The sequence below is a fragment of the Nicotiana tomentosiformis genome, chromosome 1, assembly GCF_000390325.3.
Source record: "Nicotiana tomentosiformis chromosome 1, ASM39032v3, whole genome shotgun sequence".
NCBI lineage: Eukaryota > Viridiplantae > Streptophyta > Magnoliopsida > Solanales > Solanaceae > Nicotiana > Nicotiana tomentosiformis.
In genome coordinates, this window is record NC_090812.1 from 76,597,479 (window position 1) to 76,612,223 (window position 14,745).

General features: G+C 37.5%; 2 protein-coding genes across 2 annotated transcripts; one reads left to right on the forward strand and one right to left on the reverse strand.

The window, feature by feature from the left end:
• Positions 1-841: 841 nt before the first annotated feature.
• LOC104101222 (probable receptor-like protein kinase At4g39110) lies at positions 842-3,930 on the forward strand. Its single transcript, XM_009608667.4, has one exon. The coding sequence runs from the start codon at positions 1,035-1,037 to the stop codon at positions 3,672-3,674; it is 2,640 nt and encodes an 879-aa protein (XP_009606962.1). The 5' UTR covers positions 842-1,034; the 3' UTR covers positions 3,675-3,930.
• Positions 3,931-4,347: 417 nt separating this feature from the next.
• On the reverse strand, positions 4,348-13,708 carry LOC104101221 (SUMO-activating enzyme subunit 2). The gene is made up of 11 exons (XM_009608666.4): positions 13,404-13,708; positions 13,204-13,293; positions 11,541-11,624; positions 11,234-11,452; positions 9,876-9,977; positions 9,110-9,568; positions 8,775-9,004; positions 7,218-7,311; positions 6,931-7,113; positions 6,741-6,838; positions 4,348-4,980 (listed from the first exon to the last, which is right to left on the reverse strand). The coding sequence occupies exons 1-11, from the start codon at positions 13,434-13,436 to the stop codon at positions 4,614-4,616; spliced, it is 1,959 nt and encodes a 652-aa protein (XP_009606961.1). The 5' UTR covers positions 13,437-13,708; the 3' UTR covers positions 4,348-4,613.
• Positions 13,709-14,745: the final 1,037 nt, after the last annotated feature.

A 14,745-nucleotide genomic window follows, 5' to 3' on the forward strand; every position in this document is an offset into this window, starting at 1 on the left:
CTATAAATAATCTTCCTGAAGAAGATTATCCATTTAGTACTGTGTTGAAGTTTATCTACAAGCAGCTGATGCAGGCAGGTTGCAAGCAACTCAATGAAATGATTTGCACCAGTTTCTTATTAAACAGACAGATTGCAAGCAGCTCATGCAGACAGCTTACAAGCAGCTAAAGAAAAGCCTTGCAGCTGCTTCATCGCAACTGCTTCATTTTTTCTATAAATAGAGGAGTTTTCAGTTCATTATATACATAAGTTTGAAGTTTGAATAATATAACAGTTTCTCTCTATACTTGTCTTTACTTTACAATCTTTATTTTATAACACAAAAAGCATTTTTTGAAAATATTACTCGATCAAAAATTACTAACAAGAATATTTCTCAAATAATTTTACTACACATAATCTACTACTCTCACAAAGCACACATTTTTATAAAAGCAGCTTGGCCAAAGACCCTTAGTTTAAATTACTATCATTTTTTATGTCATTGATTGCAAATTGCGATTAACAAATGACGACCTCTTTCGTATTTTGTTTTTCGTTAATATAGATGATTACCTTGTAAATATGTTCTGCTAATTGCTTAAAATATATTAACTGTTGTTCCATTGATATGCAAACTTGTCCGTTTTTTTTTCTTCTCTTTATTTCGTAATAATAAAAGAACAAAGAGAACTTAAGCCAATGATATTGAAAATGGTCATAAGAATTTGGGAACAGAGAGTTGTAACTTCTTTATACACTAACGAAGAGCAGGGAGAAAATACCGGTAGATTAACCATATCAACCACTAAAACATTGTAAAGCTAAAGAAACTAAGGGCGTCAACGCCAACAGAAATTCGAAATCAAAACCAATCTCCCACACCCCACAACAATGGCGATAATATTGGCAAAAATAGACTGAATTCAAATCTCTCATTCTTCATTTCCACCATTTCCTCTTTCCCTTTTCCCCCTTTCATATCCCTCCATTCATAATATTAGACAAATTTTCTCAAATTTCATCCCCAAATCCTCACAAGAGGGGCTGGAGATGAAAAAAATGCCTAGAGGATCACCACATTTTATCTCATTCTTATCGTCGTCAATCATGGCCAATATCCTCGTGGCGTTTATTTGCCTCATTATTCTTAGCCCCTCGAGTATAATGCCCGTTTCAGCACAATCAGATACTGCATCTGCAAAATCTTTTCCAGCATTTACCCCATCAGATAATTACCTTGTTGATTGTGGATCCACTTCCCCTACTACTCTTTCAGGAAATCGCGCGTTTCAACCAGATCAAAATACAGCTAAATATTTAGCCTATAGCGGACGTGACATTCAGGCTTCTGCACCAGACAACAATAATAATGTACCTTCACCTATATACCTCAACGCGAAGATTTTCAATAGTGAAGCTACGTACACATTTCACGTGACAAATCCAGGATTGCATTGGATCCGTCTTCACTTTTTCCCTTTACAAAATAACGAATTTAATCTCCAAACTGCTAAATTCTCTGTTTCAACAGATAAATTAGTCCTTCTACGCGACTTCCAAATGGAAAAAAACGAAGCAATTATGAAAGAGTTTCTTGTAAATGTCACTACAGAACGTTACGCTATTAAATTTCAGCCTTCTGAAGGGTCCATTGCATTTATCAATGCAATTGAGTTTGTTACTGTTCCAAGCCAAGTACTTGACTACTCTGTCCCTCTACTTTTCCCCGTTTCGCAAAAATTTGATCTCTCCAATAGTAATTTCGAAACAACCTATAGGCTTAATATGGGAGGTTCATTTCTTGATGCTACAAATGATACTTTAGGGAGAAATTGGTTACCTGATTCACCGTTCCGTAATAATGCCACAGGACAGGTTGTTTCTGTCCAACCATCTGCTATTCAATATCCTACACCGGGAGGTTCGCCTTTGATTGCTCCTCCTACAGTTTACAGTACTGCAGTAAAAATGGCAGATTCAGAAACTACTATTCCCAATTTCAACATATCATGGACGATGGATATTGATACCGCGTATTCATACCTCATTCGCCTTCATTTCTGCGATATCATTAGCAAAGCGCTCAATGAGCTGTATTTCAATGTGTACATTAATGATAAGATGGCAATTTCCGGGCTAGACTTGTCATCTTTGACTAATAATCATTTGTCTACAGCTTTTTACAAAGATTTTGTGGTAGATTCCTCTTCATCATCCAATCCGCTCAGTGTAAAGGTTTCTCCAGTGAATGATGTCCAAGGATTCAGGAACGCGATCTTGAATGGTCTTGAGGTTTTTAGGATGAATAATTCTTTGGGTAGTTTTGATGGAGAATATGGTGTTAATGGTAAGAAGAGTAGTGGGCCAAGCAAAACAGTGGCTTATGTTGGTTTTGCAATGATGTTTGGAGCCTTTGTAGGATTAGGTGCTATTGTTTTCAAGTGGCAAAAAAGACCTCAAGATTGGCAAAAGAGGAATAGTTTCTCCTCTTGGTTGCTTCCGCTCCACGCTGGAGATACAAGTTTTATGGCAAGCAAGGCTTCATTGTCGCGCAAGAGCCAATTTTTCTCTTCAACAATGGGATTAGGCCGGTATTTCTCTTTTGCTGAATTGTCAGACGCCACCAATAATTGGGATTCGAATGCCATAATTGGCGTTGGTGGCTTTGGAAATGTGTATTATGGAGAAATTGACGATGGTACCAAAGTTGCTGTTAAGAGAGGCAATCCACAATCCGAACAAGGCATCAATGAGTTTCAGACCGAGATTCAGATGTTGTCCAAGCTCAGACATCGCCATCTGGTGTCGTTGATTGGTTATTGTGATGAAAACACGGAGATGATATTGGTTTATGAGTTCATGCAAAATGGTCCATTCAGAGATCATTTATATGGAAAGAACTTACCACCTTTGTCCTGGAAGCAAAGGCTAGAAATTTGCATTGGCTCCGCTCGTGGGCTTCATTACCTCCACACGGGTGCATCTACAGCGATAATTCACAGAGATGTCAAAACCACCAACATTCTTCTCGATGAGAACTTAGTCGCAAAGATGGCTGATTTTGGCTTATCAAAGGACTGCCTTTCCACGGAGAGTCACGTTAGCACAGCTGTGAAGGGAAGTTTCGGGTACCTTGATCCTGAGTACTTCCGCAAGCAGCAGCTAACGGACAAGTCAGATGTGTACTCGTTCGGGGTAGTACTTCTAGAAGCCTTATGCGCTCGTCCTGCAATTAATCCAGCACTTCCAAGAGAGCAAGTGAACTTGGCAGAATGGGCATTGCAATGGAAGAGAAAAGGATTGTTGGACAAGATAGTTGATCCCAATCTTGTGGGACAAATTAATCCAGAGTCAATGAAGAAATTTGCTGAAGCAGCAGAGAAGTGTTTGGCAGAATGTGGTGCTGATAGGCCAAGTATGGGTGATGTGCTGTGGAACTTGGAATATGCTTTGCAGCTGCAAGAAGCCTCATTACAAGGAAAAACTGAGGAAGAAAATAAAACATCTGCTGCTCCGGCCTCTCCTGCTATAGTTGCCCCTACTCCTGCCCCGGCCTCTGCACCTTCCACTCCTGATAACCGACCAATTTCTTCACCCGAGCAGACAAGAAATCCTGCTGAACTTCAAACAGTTGACGATCATTCAGGAACTGCAATGTTTGCTCAATTTGCTGAACTTAACGGGCGATGAATGCCACAATCACTTTGACAGAGATTATAATAGAAAAATCTCAATTGGTGTATCTCAGCTGAAATATATATATGTATATATAGTTGGAGCCAGCTCTTTTACTGCGACTTCTCTGAATGAGTCACAATAGCTGGCGGACATGTTTTTGATTGTTTTGCATTCCGAACATGAAATGCTGGATGTGTAGATGGAAAAAAGTTTGTGAACTGAATAATAATGTACTATTGTATAGTATTATTTACTTCATAGTTTCTCTCACACCCTTACTGTTGTGTTTTTTTTCAGTCTAGATGGGGTTAATGCTCATTGAATGTAACTATATACGCTGACTGGTTCTTGAGCAATTTGAGTCACATTTTGCTAGATCATCATTTCAAATGCAATTTTTTCCGTAGCTTGAAAAATTCTCATACCATTTTCAGTTTGCTATTCAAGGTCAAACCAGTACCTTCTGTGCTTAAGGTATGTTGCAGAGTGCATACAATATGAACAAAATTTGCAATTAATCCATGTCAAGCTTTTGATGATTTGTACCTGCCTTGAGGCCATTAAATGGGGTTTCCTATCCTACCCTTTTACAACGATTTTAAAATGGTATGTACTAGCCGATGGATACATGAACCAAAAAGAAAAAAGGAATTACAGTCGTGATAATAACTAAGCACAGGAGACACACTAGTAAATGACCCGATTTGAAAGTGCCTGGTAAAATAGTGAGAATTACATTCTTAGACGGTCATATCTGTTAAGTCAGAATCAAGACTGCTCCAAATGACAACATTAGAAATGGAGTAACTGGGGGTATCATGCCAGTATCAAAACTTCATGAAGTTTGCACCTAAAGATCAACAACTCATAAGTTAGGATGTGGCAAAAAGAATCACTGTTTCCCTATATCGTACAAAGTTAGAAGCACAGCTAGAATTAAGATCATGGAAATTATTGTTGCACCCTCTTTTTCTTGCTGATGTCTGAATTTCCATCAAGCATGGCAGTATCAGTGTGAGTATCATCCGCTTCTGCATGGCTTTTAGTTTGCATTTCACCAGTGACACGGGATACCTCTGAATCGGCAGTAACTGAAATGTCAGACAACTTTCTTTTATTCCCAGCAGAAAGAATTTCAGGGTCTTTGAGAATAATTTCTAACTCATCATCATCCTCCGGCTCCAGCTGAACTGTCTGAGATGCATTGGATGAGCTGGGGCCATTGTCAGATGTTTTGGTTTTCTTTTCTGTTGCAAGAGCTGGTGTCCATCCTGAAAGAACCATTTCATCAGGTTCTTTCTCCTCATCAAACTCTTCTCTGCAAATATAAAATCATATAACAGTTCAAATTAGTTTGAGGCTGCGGAGCAAGAAGAAAAGAAAAAGTAAATAATCTTCAGGATTGAGGTAAATGGACAAAATCAACAGCATAAGCAAGTACTTATATACAGAATGCCCTCAAATTAGCAATGTACTCCCAAATACACTAAGACAAGTCCTCCAAAAGGAATACAAAAAAGGAAATGGATCAAACCACCAGGCACACAAAAAAATTTAATGCTTCAAGTCCCATACTATGGATTGGGTGAGCTTCAAAAGCAAAAGAAAGGGGGAAAACATCAAAGAAGAAAATATAACAATTACATCAAAGCAACAGACAACCACACAACTTGGAACAATAGCCATAGCACAAGTTGGTGAAGAAACATCTAGTCTATGTGTACATATAATGTCTCGAACCAAGCCCAGCAGAGACTACCCCATTATGCAGCATGAAAATATCTAATTGAAGAAGTCATTGCCGATAGATTCTGATTGCCTGGATTTTCATTTCCTTATGTCAGGAAGAGTTATATTCTTCATGGCAATAACGGGAAATCTCTAGACAGGGAAAACCAAGAACACAAACAACTCTTTAAATCAGCTACAAACATATCAATCAAAACTTAATCAAGACAAGATGGAGATTCCAGCTTCCTTTCTAATATGTGAAGCTCATAGTGGAGGAGTCGATCATAATCCAGTGGTTAGTGGCACGTGCACGTATTTCATTTTAAGAAAATGAATTTTAAGTGTCCAAGGTCCATTACAGAATGGTCAACCTGACCCTGGGGATCCTGAAGAGGTCATTTGAGAGTATCTCAATAGAACATCTAACTTCTTTCCCATTTTAATTCTTAGTTTAATTGGACAATTAAACATACTGCCTTAATTTTATTCAATTAGATAAGAGGATTCGTTAACAAAATATTGGTGATGCCCATTTACAAGGAAGTCTACAAAAAGAGACTTACAGTATCAACGTCCTATTTGAAAATTTGGGCCAATCATATTCTTCGAAGAACCTTTGTTAATACAAAAGTGGGCCCCAGAGCATAAAAGTGCAAAGACAGTTTTAGGTACATACTGAAACAACTCAAAAAGGAAGTGAGGTGGTTAATTTGTGAGAAGGGAGTTGTTACCTTGACTCCGAGCTATAGCGAGAGAACAAAAGTATTAGACAAACACACATTACAGCTATAAGATTAGAAAATTTTCAGGAGAACACTCTGAGATTTTGAAAGTTCTCTTGCTACGCACTTGGACCAAAAAGTAATCAGTCCCCCACAAGCCAAGAGCAGCTCTTCAACAATTAAACAAAAGATTGAATAAAGACTCTGCATCGAGTTCGCCTATTAACTGTATCATATTCCAAAGGCTAGTCCAGGCCAGGTTTAATAAGCATGATTCATTTAACACCAACTTGCTCTTCTTATTTCTTTCTTTCTATGCATCAATCCAAACCATAATCTTAATCAGGCAGAATTAGAAAATTACAAGTCAAGCGGTACAATGAATAAGCACTAAAACGGATTCACGGGAGCATGCAATTAAGGTTGCGATGTAAGATATGAATGAATCAAAAGGAAAGAGAATGAAGAATCATTAAACTTGAATGAACTATCATGTCAAGTTCCACCAACAGCTTAACTTCTGAAATATCATCAGCTAACTCTCTATTGCTAATACCTAATAACATTACGTAAAAGTAAAATTCCATGTAAAGGTAACTCCGACGATAGTGAGAACAAGGAGGACCTGTGCTTAATATTGATGTTACATTTCAGCTCTTGCTGAAGATCCTCAACTGTGAGAATTGTGCCACCAGTAACCGGAGAGGGAAGCTCAGACAGCACCTACGGGTGTTATAATCACCGAGACAAGTAACTTATCAGCCGATAACTATAGAGCTTCTTCATATACATACACAGACATGACAATATCATACCTTGTCAAGGTTTGCTGCATAATTGGCAACCTCATCTTCCTCAAGATCATCACCCACCTCATAAAGAAGTGCCACCCCATGCATGATCAATGGGAGGCTCATGCCAAGTTTTGCCTTAACAACCTTCTCAACAAAATCCCTCAACTTCGAACGATGAGTATTGATCTCAAGTGTTAAAGGTGTCTGCTCATTAATATGTATCAAATGAGAAATTAGTAGCTGAAACAAAATTTCGTAAAGTAGGACAGGCGGAAAGACAATCTACTATACTTTACAGTAGATCATACCTCAGAACAAACATAACAAGACTTGTTTGGCTCAAAGGGCTCCACTGGCATGAGAAGCATCTTTCTTGAGGAATGCTCAAGGCAATAAGTCATCCTGCAAGGGAGTGCACATGATATTATAAACAGTACCTAACAAAAAGACATGGTCATTGTTCCTTTCGTCATACTTCTACACAGCATAAGTTCTCGTCACCGAGTTCTTGATAGATTTGGTCAAATAGGAGTTTGTCCTTATATTGTTAGCTAATAACAAAAAATAAAAGAAAGGGTAGATTAAAGCGTCCTGAAATTTTTTCCTCAAGTCTTTTGATTGTTTTCCATCTTGGATTTTACAAGGCCCTGGCAACTTTCTTATTCTTTTTACTTTTTACTTTTTACACGGAACAACAGGATGACATGCATTGCACGATGCTTTAAGAGGTAGGATGCCTTATTTTGATTTTCTACTATTTGCTAAAAGCTGCTAAAATACTCTTTATTTTCTATAGTGAATAATCAGTATGCAATCACTTAACTAATCCTCAATCCCTAATTAGTAGGGTTCCACTATATGAATCCTCTATATCCACTTTGCACTATTTGGCTAACACATTCCAATACTATATAATTTGTCTTCAATAATTCAAATTAGGGGTTTTCTAAAACTAGAGATTCTCTCATCCACAATCATCCCTACACTGGCACTGGTGATAATCAATAACATTTCACCCAACAAATTGCATTCATGCACTTAAATTGATAATTTCTAGTACTTTATGCATAGTGTTCTCGAAAACCCCTTTAATCATTTTAAATTTAGAAAGAAAACTCCACAACTATTCCGTAGATCAGTTACCTTATTTGTTTACTTTTCTATCAATTCTGCATCAAAGAGACCAAAACATAGAATTCCGATAAGAATAATAAATTTGTTGATTAGAATTAAATTTAGCAATGATTTTTGACGTAGTAAAAATTATGGTTTCAGACCTTCAAAGATACTTTTACAATGATCCTCTTTTAACAGCTTAAAACTTTTAAATTAGGCCACACACTTTCACGTGGTAAGAACAGGCAGAAGTCCTAAGTTCAAGTCTCTCCACCCATCAACAAAAATATTTCCAAAGTCGAGCAGAAACATCGGGCCCTCGCATGAGCAGACACGCTGCAGACCTAAATTAGATAATAAAATATTCCCTTTTAGCAGTTTAAACTTTTAGATGAGATGGTCACTCTCTTCAATAATCGTAATTACTACTTATAATAACCACTGAATTTGTTGCTGCCCCAAATGATTAATCGTTAGTTGATTACAGTTGTTTTTCACTTGATCCTTATCAGATGATGAAATCTGCACTTCAACAATTTTGACCAAAATTCATTTTCAAAAAAAAATTGCAGTGGGAAGTGGGAAAGAGGAGACTGGAAGCATGTGGAAATCGCTTAAAAGAAGCCTGTAGAGATCAGTCACAGCTGGCAGGAGTATCTGATATCTTGGTCATTCTAGTTGATCTCCAAAATAATAATTATCTGCTTCAAAGTGAAGAAAAGCGCAGTAAATAGTGGAATTAGCCCTACCTGTAGCTTTTTACATCATTTTGCAACACCTTCATTGCTTCAAGCACAATCAACCCTGCAATGATGGCATTTGTTGTTGCAACGGCATGCACAATATTGCCAGCAATACCTTTAGCTTCAAAAAGGCTATGTAATGGAATCCCAAAAGAAGCGGCACGAATATTTGCAGCAGAAGTCACAAACTCTACAGCCAACTGGTCATCCTTATCAAAACCCAACTGGCCAATTTCCTGCGACAGTGGTAAAGACAAATAATTAGAGCATAGATTAAATGAAATAGAAATCTAAACTATGTACAAGAGAGCAGAATCAGAAGGTAGGGATGGTATCAAAACCTTCTCTCTTTTCAAGAAAAAGAGCTTTAATGCCTCGAGAAATACTTCAGAATTTTCCCTTAGGCTCCACAAATCCTGCGGATTTTTAAGGCCCAGATATGCCATTGCAGACACTAAAGAGGGGTCACAAGTTTTTGAAGCTCTATCATTGTTTCCATTCTGTTCAACTGGTTGTGGTGGCAATACATCTTTGGTGTATAGAGGCCTAGGCCTGTTACGGTTCTTCCACGTCTCTTCATTACGTAATGCTACTTCGATGTTGTAACCAAAAACATGATCATATATTTTCCTCCCATACTGCTCAATATCTTCATCAACTCTACGCTCGAAAACATCTTCCGCATGTTCTGACGAGCTTGAAGCATCAGTAGAACGAACATTAAGGTCATTTTCTTGATTCTTGTCTCCAAAAAGCTTTGTAAATAGTAGGTCTTTTGCCCATACGATGCAGTGAACAAACTGGAATCAGAAAACAATGTCAAAGTAAAATGTTTAAGGCAAGTCATTGCAAGTATTATTGTGATGAATTACCCATATAAGCCTCTAATATCTCAGAAAAGTAGCTGATAGTGACCAAGTGCCACATTAGTGGCAAGAAACAGAAGCACCTAACAATAATCTCACTGTAATATGTGAAATATGCTGACACAATAGCTCTTTCATCATGTATCAGTACCGGAATGACATTGAACTAAATACAGATATACAGATTTACATGGCTCAGCTCAAATTTATATTAAGAAAAGGATTAAGCACTCATCAGTACCTTTGATGGAGTGCTTGTGATTGTACAGACAGGGTAAGTTTTTGGAGCTGGTTTAGGCTGACATTCATAACATTCTGTTTTACCCTTCACATGCACGGTGACCTGCCAACAACAAATGAGTAGACCAGTAGAATTTCAGAACTAGTAAGAGTCAAAGTAAATTCAGTCTTTTCTTTTTATCAGGTAAAAGTCGATTTTCATTCGACAAGCATCCAGAAGATGCAATTGTGTTATAAAAACAAATAGTTCCTGTACGTTGCTCTTCAACTCCTATCTAAAACTCAAGGAGCTTACAAAATCCAAAAACAAAAGGAGCAATATTACATTACAATGGTGACACCAAGCAAAAAGGTTCAATAAACATCTAGCCTTCAAGGCATGAATTGGAGTTGAGACTCCATGAAAGCACCATTGATTAGGAAATTCAGTCAGTTGATAAATAGACAGAGCAGACCACATGGTAATACACTTTGGGATCAGAACCAAAAACAAGAGCAGCCACATAGGAACCTCAGACCTTCAACAACACATAGAAAGCTACAGGATTATGTAGTTCCTCTATGACTTAGAGGGTGTAAAAAACAGATTGACCTTTTGGCTAGAAAGTCTGAATCAAACAACTCCAGAGAAAAGCAGAAAAAACATCATTATTGCTCCATCCTTCAAAAGAATGAGGTAAATAAGAAATTGACCACATGCAATAAAGATGATGATAATGAATTGCAGGAATTCTTTTGAAAAAGATATAATCTGATCCAATTTGGCCAACTCCACCCAACTAACAATTATTTCCATTTTCCAAGCAAGTCTTGGAAGAACAGAATAAAAAGTTACTGGATATAACACCTGTAACGATGATCAACATGTATACTCCATAAATTTCAGTAAAATAGTTAAGAACCTTTTCTTAATATCTTACTATGAACTGAATTTTTTTTCCCTTCAAATTTAGCAATCTGCTTCATAACTCTCACATGGTACATTTGACATCAAAATTTTGGAATTTTTTTTTTAATCAAGTAAAATAGTAGAATTATAATAGCTTCTTTCACTTGAAGAGGGAAATAGAAGTATAAAATAGCGAGTAGCTGTTTTCAATTGGTAGCTAAACAACCACAACACTTTTCGCCTCGAGAATACCACATGCAAGACAATATAATAGACTATTCCCTTTATGTTTTTTTTTAATTACGTAACTTCCATTATAATATTTTAGACTGGTTGCATCCAAGTTGAATGTTGCTAAGAAATCTAAAATGTACAGACTAGCAAATATAAGACAGAGACAGAAGTTAAAATGAAATTTAGTTGCCCTGATCCCCATCAAATAGAAACCGGAAAAAAAGAGTAGATTTTACCTGGCCGAGGAAGCCTGTAGTCCCACTTTCAACTAATGGGACACCAGATGCCAAACAAAGGCGGTTCACATGTCGCCTAGCATCTAGATTGTCAAGGCCATTAAGCACAACATTGAATTGCTTGAAAAAATCCACATTGAAGTCTGGATCTTTGACATTTGCATGGTATGGTGTAATTCTAATATGAGGCCTAAATTTTAGGACAGCCTCTCTAGCAACCTGGAGAAAATTTTGAGTACATTACTTAGAAACCAAAATCTGTCTGAAAATGGAATCCAGAAAAAAGAAATTGATGTGATTTCCTTACTTTAGCCTTAGATTGTCCAACATGTTTCTGTCGAAACAAGAATTGTCTATTTAAGTTACTGACTTCGATTGTATCCATGTCAATCTGGAAATAGACAAAATGAAACATGAAACCAGGTTAGAAACTAAATGGAAGCACAGGGCAGACAAAGGAATCACACAAATAAATGGGAAAACAGTGTTTTAATATATATATATATTCACAAAGCAATAAGATAGTGAAAAGTGAGTCCAAACAACATGACGCAGCCCACCCACACCCACACACCCAGAGTTCAGAAGCCCCCTCACCCTTTTGCAGACTCCAAATGTACATACGAATAGGCTGAGAGCAAATGGAACAAATAAAGATGATCGATGGAGTTCACCCCTAAAAAACAAAGCACGCCCCTATTTACAGGGGCGACGGAATTGCTTATCTGGACAAAAGCCAAACCGGAAAGTGTGTCATCAAAGGCAAAAAGCTCTAAGGTCCATTGGGGCTTTACGTGTAACACGCAAATAAAGTGTGGGCTTTAATGAATAAGCGCAATTGGAGGGAAAAAAACAAAAATGTACATGTAGTTCAAGGCTAATATCTATAAGCAACAACAACAACAACAACAACCACCCAGTATAATCCCACTAATGGGGTCTGGGGAGGGTAGTGTGTACGCAGACCTTACCCCTACCCTGGGGTAGAGAGGTTGTTTCCGATAGACCTCCGGCTCTCTCCCTCCAAGAACTCCCTACCTTGCTCTTGAGGTGACTCGAACTCACAACCTTTTGGTTGGAAGTGGAGGGTGTTTCCGATATTCATGCTAATATCTATAAGTATGAATAACAAATATATGAACAAAGAAATTGAAAAACGATAAAGTGAAACATCAATTGTTTAGTGTCGCCTTTTCAGGATTATGCTCATGGGCAAGGAAAAGTATGCCTTAGAGCCTTGATGACGACACTAAAGCGTCCGCTAAGCGAGGCCGAAACGTTCAACATGTATTGAGCCTTGCTTCAGAGCTTAAGCGTGCTTTAAGCGCGCCTTTGACGACACTAAGCTTTCAAAAGCATATCTCTTCATCCTCTCAAACCATGACAACTATAACCAATAAAATATGCTATAGAGAACCACGGGGAGGATCCCAGTGGATTCGAAGTTCTAACTAGCTCGAGGAGCAAAATGCCAAATGCTGCAACTTCTCTCTTGAAGCTGTCTCTTGAGGAGTGGCTCTGGTTCTCTTAATAAATACCAATTCTAACGGATTTTTCATAAATATATATAAGGTCGGAAACCAAAGTTGTAAACTAAGTTCACCCATGTAGAGAGAGCACAACACTTTCTCCTCGTATCAACTTTTTATGCACAATTCACCATTGAATAACTGGCAAAATCTTAATATTTTTTAATGAAGGTGGTGTCCAGGCCAGTTTGGCTATTTCACTTGTGACCTACTACCTCCCACTAGCACAAGGTACCATGTAACTCTGCCCACCAACGCTTAAGAAGAGGAAAGGAAAGAATCATCTAGTGTTAAAATCCTAATAATTACAAGGCAACAAAACGTATTCACCAAACCCTAGCAAAAAAGCCCTAATATTTTTAGACCCAAAAGCTAATCATAAACTACTTAATAACAGTAAATACAAAAAGGCAAACCCAAGATAGACTAAATCTTACTTACAATATGAATGTCTTCAAACCCAGAAAGAGCAAGGGTTTTAAGCAGTTCACAACCAATACCACCAGCACCGACCATTAGCACTTTAGCACCCTAAAACACACAAAAAACACATAATATTGCACTTAACTTACAGGACCCACAAAGTGAATAGAAAAAAATAATAACCAAAACATCAACGATAACTCAAATTTTATGCTTACTTTAATTGCAGACAGCTGTTCCTCAGAAGCCATTGAAAATAGAGAGAAATACAAGTGATTTGTGAAAACAGTGTAATGAGTTGACTACATAAAACTTTTGAAATTGAAAAGGGAGAAGAGGGGAATGGGGTTCGTATTTGTGGGGAATCGGAAGCGAGAACAGTGGGGAGGAATCTTGACAGACAGACTTTTTAGCGGAGGGGTTCGAGGAAAGGGCGCCAAAAGAGAAAAAATGATGTTAATTTCGGAGTAGAGTAACCTCTGGTTCGTGCTGCTCGCTAGACTCAACCCTATAGCACCCGGCATAACCTATGTACTTTATTTTTGTTTTTGTTTTTTTCTCAGCTAATGGTATGAATTTGGTTCTAGTTTCATTTTCAGAAAAAAGGTTTAAATTATGTATTTGAACTACTTGTACATGTCTTATTATGGCTAATCTTCATAAATAATAAAATATATGTGTAATTAGTATAATTTTAACTTGTGTACGTTGTTAGCAGGTTTCTTCGTAGACGATTTAAAACTTACGACTTAAGTTTTATTTAAGCTTTACAATAAAATCATACATTAAGGAGCTAAAAAATCTTTCTCCATTTTTTTCCATCAATAACTCTGAGACTAGAGGTGTGCGAGTATCACTTATTAGATTATCCTGGTATAATGTGTTCAATTGGTATAGTTTTAATTTAAATTATGTCATATCTTTTGTTGATAAATGATATGAAGTGAATATTTAGGTTAATTCAAGGCTTTCGATGTGTCTTATATTATGGAAGTATGGATTCTTTTTTCAATCTCCGGTAAATCCAAGTTGTATGAAATGTGTTTCCGTTTATGAAACAAGTTTGATCTCTCGTTCTATTTGATTTGTGAAATGAAAAGGGCAATAAAAGGTCGGGACAGAGTCCCGCCATGCCAATCAACATATGTTCTAATCATACTAACCAAATAGCAACTCCGGAGCAAATGGAGCGCACCAACACCTTCTGCTGAGCTGATAGCCTACTTGGAGGACTCTCATCCTGTCTAACAGGACCCGCGGGCATGAAACGCAGCGTCCCCTGGCAAAAGGGGCGTCAGTATAAATAATGTACCGAGTATGTAAGGAATGAAAATCAATAAATAATAGACAATAGACATGAGAGAGGCATGGAGTAAAGGACTCGCCATATACATATGAGAATATCTTTGTGAATCATTTAATATTATAATGTCATGCATATGCGTATAAATGTCATATCATGCATGGGTATATGCGTTCATAACATCATCAATCCTTTGAGGGCATCCCATCATATCATCTCGGCCACTGTGGGCAAATCATCAACGTATACCAACTGAT